General features: G+C 35.3%; 1 protein-coding gene across 10 annotated transcripts in view; it reads right to left on the minus strand.

Moving 5' to 3' along the window:
• Positions 1-20,747, minus strand: part of SATB1 (SATB homeobox 1) — a 98,564-nt gene that overhangs the window by 41,896 nt on the left and 35,921 nt on the right. For all 10 annotated transcript variants that reach the window (XM_063602724.1, XM_034955947.3, XM_008951645.4 and 7 more), the window contains exons 6-7: positions 7,080-7,191; positions 4,372-4,826 (exon numbers count right to left, since the gene is read on the minus strand). In XM_063602724.1, coding sequence (XP_063458794.1) covers positions 4,372-4,826; positions 7,080-7,191 — 567 coding nt within the window. The remainder of the gene's footprint in view (positions 1-4,371; positions 4,827-7,079; positions 7,192-20,747) is intronic.

The following is a 20,747-nucleotide window of genomic DNA, read 5'->3' on the forward strand; positions in this document are numbered from 1 at the left end:
GTAGGAAGTTACCAGTACCTCATAAATATTAATTTTATTGAAAATCAGAAGCTGCCTTTCATTGGGACTTCACATTTTACCAATAATTAGATGTGTGCTGTATCTATGAAAACATAAAATTGTTTTGCATTGTCATTACATAGTGGTTAAGTCAGAGTTCTAATTTTTTCAACTAAAGAATGAATTTACTGCTGAATTCCTAAACCTGTTTTTACATTCCAAAAACAGTTTACAAGTTATTACAAGTAAAATTCATTAGTAGTTGTAAAAGAAAGAAAAAACCTCCAATAAATATTATCAGTATTTCCAAAAGCTAATTATGAATTCTTTAAAACAGCAGATAAGCGAAAGAGACTGCCAATCTGAACAAAAAGCCTGTCTGGCCTCCCGTTTGTCTCCTCTTTGAACATAATCACTGATTCAAATAGATTTTATCAGCTTCATGGAACTTCAAAGCCCTCAGGAAGAAAATACGATTTGATGAAACCTCCCTCCTAAAAAGAAAATACATAGAATATTCTTCAAGGCTACCTGCCTCTGTTGTTTGGTGAATTTTTAATCCTATGTCCAGGTAAAAGACTATTTTCAAACTCCACCTACTACCATGGACTCATGCCAAGTAAGTTTTAAGTAGACACATTTATCTCTGTCGTTTGGCAGGCTAACCAGAGAGCTGTCTTGTTGGGGTAATAGCACCTTTTTACCTTTTATTCAATAGTGATATGGATAGTGGACTTTTCTTAAATTACACTGTGAAGAATTATAGAAACACAGTAGCAATTTCTGTTATACTTAAGCAGGCAAATTTCTCTCCACCACATAATTTACAGAACTCAAATTTAATAAAACATTACATGATGGTCCATTACTGTTATCAGTTTTGAATAATCCATCTTCATTCTTTATTTTACTGGAAAATAAAGTGTGCCAAAAGACAAGAGGAGGGGGAAGAAAAAGGGGAAAAAAGCCACAGAGTGGGATCAGAGTTAAACTCTGAATTTTATTCTTTTAAAAATCAAAGGGTATTAAGGAATGTATTTGTATGTATCAGAACCATTAAATAGCAATAAGATAGAGAAGTGAATTGAAAAGTAGAAATCTAGAAGCTTTGGCAATTACTTTTAGCCATAGGTTTCCATTAAAAAGACATCAAGTAGGCATAACTGAATGAATGACATATGCTAAAAGCTGGTATCTTCAACGGCAATTAAAGAACACATGCCCATCAATTCAGAAGGGGAAAAATTCCTTAAAACAAGTAACTATATAAGTTTACCATAAATTTTCAGAAAAGGTAGGCTTAAAAAAAAAGCCATGTGTGAAAGTCTTGGGAGGGTAATGTGTTAATATAGGGAACCCTATTAAGATGATAAGAAAATTCTCAATAGTTAAAACATAAGACCCAGGGTTTTAAAGTTATACAGAGCTGTCAATGACTAAAATAATCCTCAATTCATACAAGTGTTTTCTATCATATTAAAGGTCTTAATGCTGTTTATAAGAAACAGTATCTTTATCTGACCCTATCATGTAACTCTGTATTTGTATGTACATATTTTACATTAATTTTTTAAAAGTCAGAGTTGGAACTGCACATTGTACTAGGTGCACACAAATGTGTGATGTGCAATTTAACTCTGCAGAGCTCCTTGTCTATACATACGCATTAGCATGTGTATTTTCATACTCCACACTCACACCATACCCTCTCTCTGCACCTGCTTTTATTGAAATGCATACACTTTGAAATCAACACACTACATCCAGTCATACCAATGCATAATCATTAAAAAATAAATGCAGCTGTGTATGTATGTGTGTGTGGTTTTTAAGAATGACCAATGAAAATAAATTCATGCCTGCATGTGCAAAAGTTAGTTCTCAAGGAATTAATATTGAAATATATATACAAATTTCCTTTTAAGTCAAACATCTTCAAATATGGCCCTATATCTACTTTGACTGAAGAGTATCAATTATCAATATAAAGCTTTAAAACACCCTTCATAATCCAGGGCACTAAATATTTTTTTGGTAATGACTTTTTTTCCTAAATTGGCTATTATTAATAAGGAGGTATCTGTAATCAAGCTATACAAGGTAAAGTTTTCATTCTCCTCTCACAGAAAAAAAAAAGTCACTGTTTTTGATATTAACCAGAGATGATTACCTTTTCAAAGAGATTAATATGGTATAAAAGAGAAAACTTTGCCTTTCTTCCAGTAACAAATCCTGTAGGTATCGTGGAATTTGTCCTTTTAAGGACCAAAGGCAGAACAAATGGCCAACTCCTCATAGTAATGGCTGTAACATCATAAACCCAAAAGGAGAAAAGCTGTAATGATGGGTGGCAACTTTATCCTCACTTCTCTGAGGTCTACTGTCTTAGCATTCTTCACTATATAAAGGACACTTACTTAATGCTTTAAGAAATAACTGCTCAATTTTTAAGACACCAGTAACTATATATATACACACACACATACACACACACATATATATATACACACACATATACGTATATATATAATTTGTGTCTATGTCATGATGTCTTTGTGGGCTTTTAACTCAATTCAAAAAAGCATTATTGAAATGTTATGTAGAGACCTACTTTTTTTGGCCTAGTATGGAGAATTATTAGTACTTACTATATTTACTAAAATAAAGAATGCTACCAGAAACAGGAATATGTAGAGGGTTGACTTTTGAGTCATTCATTTTCAATAATTATCCCCCAAATGAATATAGGTGTCATATTAAATTCACCAGCTAATGATGAACACAGTTTTTTAAGCTATAAAGATATAGAACTAGGTAAAACCATACGATTTGAACCTGAGACATAGCCTTGTGCAACTGCCTTTTTAAAAACAGACGAACGTACAAAAAAAAAAAAAAGATGAATCGACTGAAAACAAACACTGAATTAGAGGCTTTGTCAGGTCTCCTAACTCCCCATCTAGTTAAGGCACGCCAAAAATAAGTCACAGCTGGGATTCTCCTAGGTATGGAAACTCTGCCAACTAGGAATTAATACTAGATTATTTCTGTACCAGAATTTTATTCTTAAAATCATAATCATGTAATAAACAAAATAACTTAAATATGAAAGGAAAATGTGAGTCAGGCCAAAAAATAAGATAAATTGACAAAAGAAAGAACAGTGGTAAAACAAAAGAGCTGAAAAGGCATAATGTCCTCCTTCTAATCAAAGTTACGTGGTTTTTCGTTTTTGTTTGTTTTTTGGTTTTGTTGTTTTGTTTTGTTTTGTTTTAGTGTACCTGGGCCAAAAATAAACACCATATATATCATGTATCATACTAGTTTCCAAACAAAGAAAAAAATTCTTCTCATTCACAGTTCAACAGAGTCAATTTGTTTAGGGCTTCTCAAATATCTTTATCTTATGACCTCTCATATATATCACTTTTTCTCCATGACCCTCTTAAACATCTTCCAGGCTGATAGATAGTATCTTCACAGGAATTGGGCCAGGAAGACAAAGGTGTGCACATTAGGGGTATAAACAGGCAGTGAGATCTCTACAAATGGGTCTGCAAACTAAGGCCTGCCAGCCACACTTACTCCATGGCCTGTTTTATAAACAGTTTTACTGAAATACTACCATACCCAGTGCCATTCATTTATTATCCATGGCTGCTTTATTACTCTACAGTGTGACCGAGATTTAAGTGCTTCAAAACCTAAAATATTTACTATCTGGTCGATAACAGAATAAAGTTTGCTGATGCCTGGTCTAGACAATGAATTTGGAAGACAATAGCATGAGGGAGCGCACACAGCTTACAAATATTTTATGTTAATAAGTCATATAATATTTTTTCAAAACGGCTGCTTAGAATTAAGCGGATTATTGCTTCCAAGGTGTTAACAACAACAACAACAACAACAACAACGCTGCAGTAGAACTTTAACAGGGAACATTTATATACCTAAGTTTGATATGGGTAGTAACATAACATAAATGGAAAAGACAATAGGCTAGAAGCCTGGAATCCTGCCAATAGCCTTGACCGAGTCATGAAACTTTTCTTAACCATCTACTATAGTTTATGATTCCATTATATAAAAGCATAAGTAATGCCAGTTTAAAATACGTTTGACATTTAATTAGTCTTTCAAAGGCCCTGAATTGGGATCAATCTGCACATAGGTTTCCCTTGATTCAGAAGTATATCATAGGAAAAGGAGTGGTAAAATTGAGGCTCCACCAGGAATAGGTAATATGATCACATGAAGAGAGAGAGACAATGTTAGTACAGAAGTAAAAGAATAAACTTTAGTTATAGATGGGACTAAAGAAAGAGAAAATAGGAGACAGCACAGAACCACTTATGGAACACAACTGACCTGAGTTCTGTTAAAAGCCACACGTGCAAATACCGCCTGGGAGATTCCTGCTCGTTTCAGTTCATCGCGTACCCACTGGTAGATTTCGGAAGACACCTCTGTGTTGGTCGAAACCTGTTGCTCCAAAGGCTTATTCATAGATCTACTGACAGGGGGAGGGTGGTTCAAGTATTGTTGGTTTAAGGACTGCTGGGCTAAAAGTCTATTCACTGCATACTGCTGGTTCAACAGCTGAGCCATCACCAGCTGCTGGTTGACCAATTGGGGACTGATAGGTGTTGATACGAGCCCAGGGTGCAGGTTTGGAAGAGGTGTCCGGACAGAGGGCTGGCTGCCATGGGAGAGCTGCGCAGGGGATGGAGGCTGCTCGGCTGTGTTCCCTGGAACTGGTTGCTGGCCAAAATTGACATGATTGGCGCCTTGCTGGGATAGCTCAGAAAGACTATCCATTTCAACTAAAGTGGACAAAGAGTAAAATCACATTCAGCCAACAATGATTGGCATTGATAAAGATTTCTAACCATTTCCTAAATTAAAAAAGGGTAGGCACAGGGCACACCCCAAATCCAATAAAATCAAGAAAACTTCAAGCTGCAACTTACCAGGCTGTGTTTTTGCTCTCCTTTCCTGAACTATTCTACAAACTTTGGAAATGGGACAGCATTCCTAATCTTATTTTTAAAAAGTGGTTTAGATTTAAGGCATAAAATCAATTATACCCAAACTCTTTCCGACTAGTTGTTCACTCTCACTTATTACCCCAAGAAGGCTTCTAAGCAACAATTTTTTAAAATGGCTTCTAAAAGAATGTCATTTGCTTAATGACAACTACAAACAGTGAGCTGAGCTGAGAAAATAAGCTTATAATAAGCAACTAAAAAAATTTACAAATATATTCTCATGCTATTCATTAACTTTAGTACTCTAGGAAAAAGGTGTAAAAGAAAAAATATGACATAAAAAGTCACCTACTTTCAATTTTTACCCAGCAGTGAATAGAAGTAGTTAATGTAATAAATAAAAATGGGCATAATAATAAGTGTATATTGAACACTTGCTGAGTATCTTATATGCCTTGCTTCATTTTAATTCTAACCATCATGGGCAGTAGGTATATCTGGAAATACTTTTTAGAATAAAGCAAGTGATTTATTGTATATCAAGCCAGCATACCCAGTGTTGCTAAGATCCAAATGTTTTTTCTTCAGGAAGCTATGGCCATCACCAGATGCTAAAGACAATCTTGCAGGGAATCGTTCTGGTACAATGGTGAGGCTGTCATGATTTTGCAATTTATTCCCACCTACCCAGGATGAATGCTTCTTCCTTGGCTACGTTCCTCATACGGATTGGCTGAGCATCATCTCTAAGTGTGTAAATGCTTTTCTGTACGAGGAGGAGACTGGTTCGATGCTCTTGGCTGGAAGGGCTGAGCATGAAGCTGTACATAAACAGGACTTTCCAAATTGTACACAGACTTCCCACATGTAGACTCTAGTTTGATTTTAATCATCAATTCTCTTTTCATTAAATATGCAGGTTTTACATTTAGAGGAACTTTATCATAGCGCTATAGCTCCTGATATACGCAAAATATAACTAAGAATTGGGGAAGAAATCTTCAATTTCTACCAGTGATATCAGCCCAAGTGGGCCATTCACAGAGAATAGTAATTCAAGCAATTATTCCAAAAATGATGCATTGTCTTCATTACAGCCTTAAGCTATAAAAGGCAAAGAATCCATTTTGGTAGATGGATGGTTTCTCTTCAAATATTAAGAGCTAAAACATGCTCAAAATTTGGATTTTCTTAAAAAATTAAAAAAAATTAAATGAATGTAAAGAAATAAACAGAAATAGATTTAAAACAGGACATAATGCCCATTCCTATATGATTTTAAAATATATGTTTTGGAGGGTAAAAGTAGGTGAAAGAGAACAGTAATAAAAATTAAAACATTAACCTTAATCACAGTGTTTGCTTTTGTGAACATTAACAAACTCAACAGAGAGAAAATGCCATCATCTAAATGCTTAGGTACCATACACAACTTTTATCTGTCATTTTACACTGCAGATAATTTTAGTGTACTTCTTGCATAACAAATATTCACCTAAAGTTATGTGTTAAGATAGAATGCTATCTTGGAATTAAAAGTTTAGAAATGATGCAATAATTGTTCTGGTATGGATGGTAAAGCAATGTGCTTATCAAAGTGCCCATCCATGGGGGCTGGGGGTTAGAGCTATAAAAATCACTTGATCTCTACTGTGCAAACTATAAATAGTTTAATTTAAGAAGTTTAATTTCCTTTAAAATTGGGTGTAAAAATAGGCACTTTCTCATTCAACCAGACAAAAACAAAAAACCTAAAAGCAAGACTTATCAGAGAAAGAAATCACAGCTAATATTAGTTATTCAAGGCCTGGTTAGGTCTTCACTGAGTTGTTAAAAAATGACAGCTCCCCTCCCAACGCCTCGATTTCCTGCATGTCTGACAACCAAGTCAGTTTGGCTGATTTAAACACAAACATTTATTGAATTTAATTATCTCATTATACTATACCCACTTCCCACCCCCAAAGAAACATTCTAAATTGATCTCTAATTGGGCAATCAAAAGACCTGGCTTTAGATGTGACTTTGATAAACCCCCAAATGACACGTAATGGTATGTAGCCACTGCTGCAATGTTTTTTTGCTTACCCATCATATCTTTTGTCTTCTTGAAATGTTTGTACCACCTTCCAAATTCTTGACATTTTGCTGCTGAGACATTTGCATAGTAAGTACTGTTCACAATGGAAGAAATCATACTCTGCATGAAGAAGGGGGGAGAATATTTGTAATACACAGCAGCACAAGATGGAACACAGAAATGATCTCAATTGTGGCAACTGTATTTTTTTTAATCAACTGAGTACCAATACATTTTGGTTTCACACTTTAGCCTAAAGCTTCGACTTCTTAAAATTCATTATGTAGATCATCAAATGCTTAAGTAGAAAGCAACAGCCCACTGAGACCAGTATAAAGCTATCAAACCCACAGACTTTGCTCTAGCATTCATTGAATCTCCATCAATGCCATCTATTACTAGGCTGTCAAACTTTCACTGGTCCCAATAAATCCAAATACATGAAGATGACTTTATAATTGTGATTCATAAATATACGAGACTTTGTGATTTTTTGACTGGACTCTACATCTTTTCTACTCAAAGTATAGACCAGGGACCAGCAATATGGGCATCACTTGGAAGCTTGTTAGAAATGCAGAATCTTGGGCCCTACCCCAGACCAGTGCACTTAGCAGCTGAATTTTACCAAGATCCCAGGGGATTCACATGTATGTTAAAATTTGAGAAACAGAACTTGCACTTTCCACTCTATTATTTGGATTTAAAGTGGAGGTGCATTAACACTGATCAAAGGTTAACTGACCGTATTTGAGAAGAAACAAACTATTCACAGAGATCCTTTATCAAGAGAAAAACATTCTGCAATCTCATTAGTGGCTTCATCAATAGTAAAGCTTAAATTTTGAATTTCAAACCAATCATAAAAATTTTAAATTTATACATTTCATGCTTCTTAATTTCTTAAGGATACCACAAAAAGATGACCTATTGTGACTTATCTTTATCCTGCTTTTAATAAATGCCCGGAAAACTGTCAGCCCTTTAAACATACAAAAACGAAGAAAAACATGATTTTAATGTATCACTAGGAGGGTTTTTTTTTTTTTAAATCATTTTCAATCTTCCCAGCAAATTTTGGTTATGGTAATTTCAATGACTAAATTCATGGTCCATTTTAACCTGTTACCCATATTCTCTAGTAACAGCTAACTTAATTTCCTGCCGAGTCCTAGGAGTAAGATTTTGTAGCACCAATCTATCCCTCACCCCTATGTGCAGAAACAGGAGAACTCACATTTCAGACATCAGTTGGTCTATGGTGAAATAATTTATAGAAGGCAGCATTGTTCAGGAGGCAGTGAACAACCAGAAAAGCCAGTTTGGGGACAAAAGTATTTTTATATAATTATCTTCTTTAAGTTACCTCTAATGTAAAGCTCTTTCAGTTATTATTCATTCTCCTGACATCCACTATCAGTGTTAATTCTGTAGCATGCACACATTTCTGGAATATGTAAATTTGGGGGATCTCTAAAGAACTTCCAGTGAAGGATAAGCTGGAGTCGCATTATTTATGTAAAACACAGCTATCTTTCCTAAGAGGCACTGTGATATCTTTTTTTTTTGACACTCTCTATAGTCATTTTCACATTTTATATCTCTAAAAAGACATTCTTAATGTGTTCATGATGCTCTGCCATTAATCCAATAGCTTGCAATTTCACTAAGAGCCTCCCACAGTCCACAGTGTAAAAAGACACTTAGCAAAGTTGCCAAAACCAGAGCCAGAAGATTACCTGATCTGTCAGCTTCAATCTCACTTACTCTCTTGTAATAAGGGATCAATAAAGTCAGACACTAATAAAAACTATTGAGATCGCTGATGGATAATGGTGATTCTTCTGCAAATGGATGACAGTTGATGTTCTTCCACTCTGGTCCAATTTTTTAAAAAATTATTACTCTTTATCTAGACATTCTGGCAGTTCCTTAAATGTTAATAATACACATAAGTTTTAGATGTGGTTTATGTCTTACTTTTTAGAAGTGTATGGAATATCCAAATTTTGCCAAGGTTTTTGACAAACATCCAGTCTACTCCAGTTTGCCAACAGTTCTATATATGAAATTTGCTCTTTGCTGCACACCTACTATATGCCTGGCTGGTAGTAAGGATGCAAAGATGGCAGACAGCCTCTGCCTACAAAGATGAGGCACCTGTCATCCAAAGATGGTGGACAGCCTCTGCCTACAAGAAGTTTACTATCTATTAAGAACACAGATATGTAAATAGATCATCTCAATTTAATGTGATTTGGTATATCAACAGTGGAAAATGTATAGGGGACGACGGAAGGAAGAATCATCCACGGTGTGTGTGAAAAAATGTCTGAAATAGTTTTATAAAACTAGACCCTATATGTAATAGTGCTATACAGTTTATTATCCATACATGGAAAATAATATCCATATGTGCATCATTGTCAAAGCTTCCCCCTACCCTACTTAACCCTAAATTGGTAGGTTCTGGGCTTAAGTGCTTTTCTGTCACATGGTGTATGCTTAGGAAACTCTGATTAATGTAAATAATAGCCTAAGCAAGACTTAAATCAAAAGGCTAATCCGTAACTCATACATAATGCATGACAAAGCAACTTTTTGGATTCCCTATCTTTCTGTGCTTTTGGGTGACTGGGAAATATTTCCTAATTCAGGTAACTTGGAGTCATGTCTATTTTTATTGGACAATATGCAATAATCTGTCCAATTAGATTGCTCATATAGCCACTTCATGAGGTGTATGTGTGTGGGCGTGGGCGTGTGTGTGTGTTTCAGGTGGTAAAATTCCTACTAAAGGCTGAGGCATAGCATTGGAGTAGACCAGCCAGCCGGTTTCAATGGCAGGAAAGAGACTGCAGAATTTTGTGGTGCACATGGCATTTGAAAAATCATATTCAGTAGTGTAATCTTAAATTTAGAATATCAGGAAAAAAACACATACTGTTTTGATAACACAAATAAAAAAGTCATGATTGGTAAAATTTTCCTAGGTGGTGGGATGTACAGATAGTAGGCCAAGTTCCATGTTAGAAAGGCTTGGGATTCTTGCGTCACTTAAAAGGAGGTACTGGTTTAAAAAGACTGCACTAAGCTGTGAGTTCACGTAGGTCTGGGGCACCATATTATTTTCTAGCTCAATGCCTGGCATGCATTAATATAAACACTAAATGTTCATCTGACAAAACAGAATAGAAATAAACATATATTCAAGGGAGGATGTGTCACACACTGGTAGTATGACCTTGGGTCAAACAGTTGACCATTCCATCACAATTTCCTATGCTAAATGCGAATGACAATAGCATACACCTCATGGAGTTGTTCTGAGAATCCATCAATTCAGGCATTTTAAAAATTCATTTAGCATATACTTAAATTCTACTATGTGCCAAGCACTGGGCAAGTCACTAGGAAAATAATGGCTTGAAGAGACATAGTATCTGCCCTTGGACAGAAAATGATAGATGTGATACAATTAGCACAGAGCCTGTAACATATTACATATAGACTGAAGAGATATTAATTACTATGACAATCCTTTGCCTCCTCCTCATCACTGGGCTTTCATTATATGATCACATTTCATATCAGGTGACTATGTTTTGAGTATCAGATAAAATTTTCAAATGATATACAGTATTTTGAGTCTTTTTAATGTAGAATGAAGTATACTGATTAAATTATTAAGTTACAAGTTGGTACAAGGAATAGTAAAGGAAAACACCACGGGGAAATATTTCTTTCCTTCTCATACTCCAATTTGGTGGTGTTTTCTGAAGCTGGCCTATATCTGGTAGAAAGCATCAAGAAGGCACACCACTCCTCTGGCTTGGATGCACGGCCCATGCCCTCTCCCATCTCTAGCTAACAGCTGCTCATCCTTCAGGATACAGCCTGGGCATCCTTGCTTCCATGAGGCCTTTCCTAACTTCCCAAACCTCCTGCACCAGAGCACTCATCCTGCTGTTTATTTTTGCACTGGACTGTGGGCCTTAGGTCTCATCTGAATATATCCTGGACTCATCAGAGGGCTGGACACAGACTAGGTGATCAATAAAAAGGGTCACTGAAACAAGCCACCAGAAATCCTCCCCTTTTTTCCCCTTAAAGGTCAAACATAATAGCAGCTTAACTATGACACGAATCTTTCAAATCCATCGCTTTGGCTGTCGTGATAGAAATCATAGTTTCAAGAACCTTTGTTCATTAATTTGCAAGAGATCCCTTCCCAGGTTTTTCAAAATACATCCACACAGATGTCTCGGAAGTTGCAGTGCTCGGTGGTTATGTTATTCCAGTTCTCTCTCAGTGTCTATTTATATAAGCTATCCAAAGCACTTTGAAAAAGACACAACTTGTATGGCAAGTTTCCTATTCAGTGGCTGGTCTGTATAAAACATCAATGTTCACAGAATAAAATAAACCAACCGACAAAACTCAGTCGGTTGAAATACCAAGTTCAAATGCTACACGGTACACCAACCAATAAATAGGCCACAGCTTCCAGTGTTGGGAAATACAATTTCAAAGTTGGCAGAAATTGGCTGTGGGTCTCATAACCCCAGTGTGACACAATATTCTCATCCTAGGAGCCAAGTTGTAAGCTTTTCTAAGATCCATAAAGCACATGTCTACTCCCTATGAGGAGCTTCGGTTCTTTCTGAGAGTCTGCTGAAGTTCCGATCTGAAAGAATGCCATCTTCACAGAAACCCCAGTACTCTAGAATGATACCATCTGCCACAGGCTGAGCTTCCTTTTCAGCCAAATACATTATTTATAACCTTTCTAATTGTGAAAAGGTAAGGGTGGAATTTTTCTAAAGCCTAACTTAAAGATAGATAGAACATTCTGAACCTTTGCTCTAAAATACTCTAGCTCTTTTAAATTTGAAAAACAAAAACCACAAGGAATCGGTTAAGGTTACATAATTTTTCAAAAAATTTTATTCTTTTAAACCCCTGCTACAATATCATATGTACTGTAGGTATATATCTATAACACGTTTAAAAAATGAAAGAAGATGGTTTTATTTTTTTACTTGTTCATCTCAGTAGCCAATGAAGGAGTTTTGAGAGAGGTGAGGCCTTCTCAAAAAAAGATTCATCAGATGGGGAAAGGCAGTGATCTGATTACCCTTAAAATTGCTTTGTTGTGTCTTTAACAACAACCAAAAAAAAAACACCCCAAAACAATGCTAATCAGGTTATTCAATCATTTAAACCAAAACTGTTCATGCTTTTCTGCCAAATCAACCAACCACAGCAAAATCTGTTATCTCTGATTGCTCAGCTTCCAGTCAAAAAACAGTTAACCCCCACTATACCAAAAGTTTTCCAAATACCCTCAGAGCTGTGCATGCTCATAGAAAATAAAGAGAAAACCATGTCAGCTTTAAAGGGTAATTGGAGTGCTGTACCATATTTGCATATTACAATATACCCTAATAAACTAAACAGCCTGTACCGGAAGCCAGCAGCTTCCTAGTATTTCATATGATCTACATACTTGCTTTTTGTGCACTACTTTAAAAACAAAACAAAACGAAAAAAACAGGACTGTGATATCATGATCAAAACTTATCAAGGACTTGCCGATGGTTTAGCTGAGGTGGGGAGGAGTAGCAAGAGCATCTACAAAATGGTGGTTCACCCATGTTTAAAGCTTTCAGGCTCCATCAGCAGAGAGGGCAAGGGCTACAACATCTTATTTACACAATTATCTAAATACGATTAAACAGCTGATGGACAAATATTAAACTGGAAAATGTATAGTCATTTCAGCTTAATGTAATCCTCTTTCTGTAAACACCCAAGATGATTTTTTTTCAACCAGAACAGTCCTGACATCTCATAAGCCTAAGGGTGAATAGCAAGAGATTGTTTTTGATAGTTATAAATATTCAAAAGACATGCAGACCATCTGCTTTCATAATACAGGTAAAGCAAGACTGAAATGGTGACTGCTGTATAAAAATGATTCTTTTAACAAAGTCTTCCTCTCCTCGAAAACTATAAAGACAGATGTCAAAAACTGTTTACACAGAGCAATCAGGAGCGTGCAAAATGTAATATTCCTTTTACACACAGTGCTTGCTAAAGAGATTTTTTTTTTCTTTTTCTTCCCATCTGTGTGTTGCAACACATTTCTACAAGTTAAAAACATTTTTTTCAAACAGAGATCTCATGAATACCCAAAAACATGCTATCTGGTTTCTGAATGCTAATTAATTTCAACTAAGGAATCTGAATATCTTTTTTCTGTAGGAAGGAATGTATGTTTTGAATTGGAATACTCTAGAGAGACAGCAAGGGAAATAATCTTGCACAGGTTTTATTCTATAAGGAAAATTTCATGGTTCTACCTGTTTATAATACATATCTGTTATGTCTGTGCTTTAAATGAAAGCACATCATTCCTAATGTCTTTGGCACAAAGTCTAAAATAATTGTTTTCTGAAATAAATGCCTGCACAATGCAAAATGTGTATTTAAAAAAAAACCTTTAACTTCTCAGTCTATGCATGGTGATGTATAAAGCCCTACAGTTAATTTTCAGGGATGGAACACTAATCTTGACAGTAACCTTTTTATGTATTGTATTAATGGCGCAAAGGCATTAAGCACCTTTTTGTAGTTTTCAATAAAATGAGCATTTACTGAACAATCTGTCAAACTACTGGCTTTTATTATATTTTTATTTTTTGAGAAGTTCAACTTCATACATTCTAATCTCCCACCCCTTTGTGCATGTCCTGACTACCTATGGCCTGATTTTTTACAGCAGCTTTTTATCTGTCCATGGAAAATTCAAAGGTCAAACTTTAACTTCACATCAACTACACATTCAATACAATTTTCACAGGGATTCCTCGTAAATGAGGTTTTCTTTTAATCTCAAAGGACACCAAATACTACAAACAAGCTCTAAGAGGCATCGTATGAGATATGATATATTGACAAGAAATGAATTTGTTGAAAATTAACAGGTAGTTCCCATCTGGTATTTTGGGGTGGGAAGGACAGGAAATGGGCTTCAATTTATGACAGCGAATGGCAGGATTTCTAAGTGCAATATTCTGTTTGTGCTTGTCAGCTTCTGTTTCCCAAATCTTTCCCTCTGGATCCTCTATTGCTTTCTAAGCTATTCTCTTGGGAGATACAACTGGGGCATATTTGGAATCTCAATTTGTTGAGAAGAGACTAATCACTTCTAAATTTTACTTAAACTCCAGTTCTCATAGTTATGGCTCTTGCCATCTTGATCAATCCTAGTGCCTGAAAATGGCATTTTCATACAAAGTAACCCTGGCACATTGCTAAAATTGGAAACTCAGTACAAAGCTCCAAAGGAATACAAAAGGAAGCACAAAGAGAACACATCCAATTCTATTTTAATTTTCCTACTATATTTCTTAAAGATGAAAATGTGATCATATCAAAGCACAGAAATTTTATTTATTTAAATACTCAATTCATAACTTTTAAAAGAAAATGTTGGTTCACAGTTTATATGGCTCTTCCATATAGTTAAAATAACTTACATAGTGCCCTGATAGTATGTTCTGACCAGATTCTCTATTCTGCCCTTTTGTATAAGTACCTAGCCAGACCTTTCTTATCACACTGAAACCTTACTCAAACCAAATGAATATACTGGTAAAGGCTTAAACTATAAAATATTTTTAAAAGGTATATTAAGAGCATGTGATATTCCAAATTAACTGCACACAGAAGCTGTAACATGAAGGGAACTGAACTAGATAATCTCCAACGTCTCCTCTAACAGATTTAAAAGTCTATGAAATCTGTATGTCTTCTCAAACAGAGTGACTAAAAAAGATTCAATTGTAGCGCACATTATTCATTCTCAGGTACTCACTGTGCAAATGTCTCCAACTAGAGTCTTATTTTTAGGAAGGTTACGACCCCACTGGCATCCTGCTTATGATTATTTAAAATACACTCATTATTAACTTATATATTATGTCATATCCAAATAGAATTTTCACAAGTTTTTCATTAGAGAAATATGAATCCAAGGAATTTTATTTGATTTTATTGCCAAAATTGTTTCCTGATTCTGAATCTTAGGCACTCTATACCAATGTACCCATTTGAGAAATCTCTTTCTCTGATGCCCTTGTGTGGTTAAATCGCTCATCCTCTCTAGAGATTACAATTTCTAGTATCTGGAAAGATACCAAATTCGTGTTAAGTTCCAGAGGTCCTAAATAGAGCCTTTTAAAAAAACAAAACAAAACCAAAAAACCCTTAAACCACAGAGCGAAAACAACTAAAGTACTTCGAGCAATTCATTTTCCAAAAGTAAATATTAGAATTAGGTTCTGTAACTCTTCACAGGAAGACTTTATATTACCTCTTTGCATTCCTTCTGTACAGGAGCATATTAGATTTTTAAGCCATACTGCCTAAAAATTGGGGGTAAAATACCTCCTGGCTTTTAGCTCTTTACAGGGCCACAGAACTAACTCTGGAAATTACATAAAACCTATGAAAGCTGTCCTCCGTGCATTCCCAAAATTGGCTTATAATTTCAGGGTCTGCACAAAACCTTGGAGCAGATTGTGGGGTCCATGGACCCCACTCAGATCTGATCCAAGGCTTCACAGAAGACTGAGGGCTAAACCACAGCTTTGATTTCTGTGTTTTATTCATCATTGTTAGCTTTTAGATAAGACTTCCCATGTCTACCAGATAAACATAAACCAATGTCACCTCTGGATTAGATCATAAAGAAAAATCAAATTAATCTGGCTTCATCTCAATCAATATTATGAAAATCCTTCACAGTGTAGGAAAATGCCATCCTCTGGTAATCATCTCATTAGAAGTTATGGCGAAATGATAAAAATGTGTTGGAATGGGTTGTAAATCATATAATAAAGAGCTCCATCCATCACTAAACATGTGTTTTCCAGGCTGAGCTGGTGATCATGCAGAAAGTGGACAAACCAAGTCCCTAAGGCCCATTATGGAATGGCTGAACAGTTATCTACCCTTGCAGCTCTCTCTAAATTCAGGTGACTCTAGACCTGTATACAGCTGACTTTAAAACACTGCATGTTTATAGCCTTAAATGGAGTCTCTTATGCCAAATGTAGACTTTAGAACACAACTGAGGAATGGACGCTGGAAGCGAACATGGGGTGATACCGTTAACATTTCCGTATTGGCAACATCAGTATCTTTGTCTATAAATTATCTGTTATTGAAAATTTCCTATTTTACTCTTGAATATGAGAAGAAAATAAACAAATGAAAATAATAGTGAAGAAGTGTGGGTCTCAAATATAATGTAACTGAGACAAAATGAAAATTATTAGCCAGGCTGAAATACATGTACAATTGTGGAAGAAAAATTTTAAAATTTAGAAATGCTGCATATGTTTTTAAAGCTTGCCCTTAACTGTGATGTATAATCAGGTCTTTTTAAGCATTCAGACCTCTGAGTTCCCTGTAACTCCAAGGCTGTTTTTGTGCTTACAAACGTTTAGTACACATATTCATGAACATTATCAAATATACAAAAGCATGAGACAGCTTGGAATGTCAGTAGGTTTTCTTAGAGAAAAATTCAGAAGTGATTTGTTCTTTGTTAGGTAAAAATACGGAATTAAGTATAATAGGAAAATATTTCATAAGATAGGCTACTGTAGATAAAAGTATAATGTACTTCTAACACAACTACTGACATGGTATACTGGTTTATGAAATAAACATGTGCAAATCCTACAAGATTGTTTAAGTCTGACGAATATTCCCGAGTTCCTACTGTGTGTCAGGATCTATGACAGTGATGAATACAACTTAGTTCCTTTGGGACAATTACAGTGTACACAGCCTAGTTAGTCCAGACTATTTCAGAACAATGTGGCAAATGCTACGATGGGCACATAAGGAGAGGACAGAACCTTGGGTGCTGGGAGTACAGGCGAAGTTAGTTAACGGAAAAGACACTGGGAAAAGCTCACCTCTTGGTAACAGTCCCATCAGGTATCTTTATTCTACTTGACATTATCTAGCCTAGGGTATCATATATGCTAAACTTCCAAATGGATTTATTTAAAGTATAAGCTTCAGTCTTCCACTTCCAATTTAAAATACATCATAACTTTATAATGACTGTAAGTGTTCCTTAATGTTGAGATTGAGTTATAATATAGTCTTTTAATTTTTTCACAAATGAAAAGTATTTGGTTGTTTTCACTAAAAATGAAGATTGCACCAAAATCTTCCATGTAGCCAGAGAGTTACATAGACCATGTGGCATGCACAAGTGTGATTTCAAACTCTCAATGCCCACATTTTAGAAAAACAACTAGTTATGGCACACTTTAGGACTGAAAACTGTTCTAAATGTTTTCTAAGTACTAGCTCATTTAATTCTCTAAACAATGCGAGACATTGGTACTATTATCTTCCTACTTTACAGATGAGAAAATTGAGTCATGGAGTCAGCTGCCCAAGCTCATATAGCTGGCCACAACATAACTCACATTCCTGATTCCTACGATGCTAAGAGCTAATTAAAGTGATGCTAGAGAGCAATGACAAACAAAAACACACAAAAAGTAACACAATGAAGTTGCTGAAGAAATGCCATTACTCCAAAGAAACAGTCCCATTAAAAAGTAAAAAGAAAACTAGATCAAGCTGTGTCGTATGTTATCATAACACAGGAGTTTCAATACAGAGAAGAGTCTCATTGTGACATTTCACAAAGTTAATACTTGTTACATTTCTGAACTGCCTTGGAACAAATACTAGGTGGACAGTAAAATGGGACAAGCCTGAGAGAGTTGGTGGTATCCAGTAATGAAGTACCATGTCTTGTTATTCAGATAAGAATGTGATCTCAAATAGTGCTAGCAATTAAAGCTTTAATCTTTTCTTAACTTCCAAACTATCAACTGGTGTGCATCTTCAACCTGAGTAAACTAAATTAGATTAGCATTTCTATGGGAAAATATTACAATAGAAAATAATCAATTTTTTTAAGAGAGAAAGATGATGACTAAAGAGAACAAAGTTTCAGAGTAAGAATGAGAGAAAAAGACTGCTAAAGAAGTCAGCCACCTTCTCTGCCATGAGGAATTCTGCAATCTTATGAATTGTCCATGATGAAACTCCAGCACCCGTAAGACTGCATATTAGAACACAATACAATCTTATATTTCTGTAGCGCCCTTCATGCAAGCATCCCAGGGTGCTTTACAATCATTATGAGTTAAAATTAAAACTGAAGCACATACAATTCCTAATAGAATCATTTTAAAAATGCTAAACAGAACAAATAACTTTTAAGTCTAGATTTAAAAGTCCCAACAGCCAGAGCGTTCCTTACTTCAATTGGCAATGAGCTGCAGAACCAGGGCTGAGGCTCTCCTCTGTTATGTTAAAGGCTCTCTTATGTTTTTTATACTCAGAGCACGTTATAATCAAGCAGTTTCCAATGAAAGAGGGGGAAATTGAGATCGTGTATCTGTTTGTTTTGATTATCAGGTTTTTTTTTTTTTCTGGAGTTGGGGGTTGTTCATGGTTTGCCCAAATCTGGCATGAAATGAAGCAGATCTATAAAGCAAATCCAGATAGAGCCCAACTTCAAGTTTAACTAGTAATTGAGAAAAAAAGATGTCTAAAATATACTCTAAAACTAGTTCTGTTTTAGCAGGAGAATCAGTTTGAGTAGCATGATTTGTTTAAGTTGTTTTTTAAAACCATTAGAAAATAGCATTTAATAGGCTTTCTCTCAGGCCATGTCTACTCCTAAGCCTTGGGAGTATTTATTATTCTAAGCATCAGGCAAAAAAAAGAAAGAGGAAAAATACTCTCATGATATGGTAATTTTCCCTGCATTAGTGATTTTGAGGTCAAAGGAAACCTATTCAGATCTGAAACAAGGCACAGGTAAAAATCTATTAAGTGAAAATAAAGTAATTACACATTGTTAAGCACTCTCTAAATTGGCATAGCTTAAACTCTTTTACATTCTACTATTGTGAAAAGATAGTGGCTATAAAATATTTGAGATCAATCCATTTTAAGTTAGATGCTTTATTAAGTTTGGCTTTTTTGATTAATATATCTGAAAGGTTACAGAGAGCTAACATCAAGCTACGATAAAATCCTTATGCATCTAAGTCATCTAAAAATGAGCCTGATATATTAGATTCAAAAAGGAAAACTTGCAATTTGGAGGACAATTCTGTTGTAGATTATACACATTATAATATTAACACAGAGCAGACATCTCACTAAGTTGAAAAAGGAACTAGAATGATGTCATGACTTGTTCAAAAGACGAGGCAAAAAAATTATTTGATATAAGTTTTGCAATTCACACAACTACCCATATAAGACAGGTTTACCATTTCCTTTATGGATCCCACCATTACAGTAATACAATTGCTGAAAAGTGGTCATAATATCCAATTAGTATCAAGTACTTCAGTGCCTGGCAAAGCAGATATTTATAATCTAAGATTCCCACGGTCAGTAGGGTAAAAACTAGGGAAAGTTTTGTAATTTTAAAAAGGAAAGAAGATTCTCTGTAGAGCTTTTCCTCAAAATATATGATGTTTAAACATAAGATAATTTTATACTGGGAAGGGGCAAGTACAAAATCATTCCAGCTCATCTCAAACAGGAATCTTTTTATTTTAAAATGGAGCTGCTCGTAAAAGACCAGTCTGATGACTGGAGTCTGTATTTTCAAACAGACCCAAGAAATTCATCTGCCCACTATTTCTAATGAAAATGACTAATGTTACCTTGGGGTTCAAAACAAAGGGCTATTAGCATAATTATGCCTACTGGTCTTGAGGATATGAAAGAATAGGAAAGAGAAGTAACTGCACAGAACTATACCGGCAAATCTTCTGGAACGTCCCAAATACCAAGTTATCCCAAAAGTCAGTTCCTGTCTAGATCACCCATGATTAGGGGCTTGATATGACAGCAATGTACTTTTAAAACAAGACAACATACAAACAAAAAATCAAAGACACAAAACCAAAACACGGTAAAGAAAATTTTCAGCAATGAGAATAAATACACTTGGAAAACTACAAGTAGTTATCACTACTTTAGAGAAATCAAAGCATATTATAAAACCTATCCAATTCATCTGAGAGGCTTTCATTTTGTCTTTTTTAAACTTCCTTTATCTGTGGTATGTGATGAAAAGGCTACTTGGTGAAGCTCACGGGCTCTGGGTATGAAGTCTCACCCTTCTGCTTCACCAGTGATGTAGCCATGGACGCTCACTCATGTCAACATTCTGTGCCTCAGGTTCCTCATTTAAAAATGGGGATATAAGACTATATCCTACTTAGGGGGACCAAAGGTGCTCTCGATACATCAAAAGCACTAAATCAAAGTGTAATACTATTATTTCAACTAATAAGATGTTATATCCTTAACACTACATAGGAAATGGAATGCCTGGCATACGGCAGACGGTCAATACATACTTTTGAATATATGAATGTGAACAAAGTTCATAGATTAGACTCTCATGTGAAATGCAGTATACGAACACTGATGCTGGCTATTCTCTTAAGAATGTGATTACTAAAACTGATTTAAAATTTTAAGAAACATGTCATTTCAGTCCAAAAACTGTGAAATAAAGTACAGTTTATTAAAAACAC

The sequence above is a fragment of the Pan paniscus genome, chromosome 2 (genome assembly GCF_029289425.2).
Source record: "Pan paniscus chromosome 2, NHGRI_mPanPan1-v2.0_pri, whole genome shotgun sequence".
Taxonomy (NCBI): domain Eukaryota; kingdom Metazoa; phylum Chordata; class Mammalia; order Primates; family Hominidae; genus Pan; species Pan paniscus.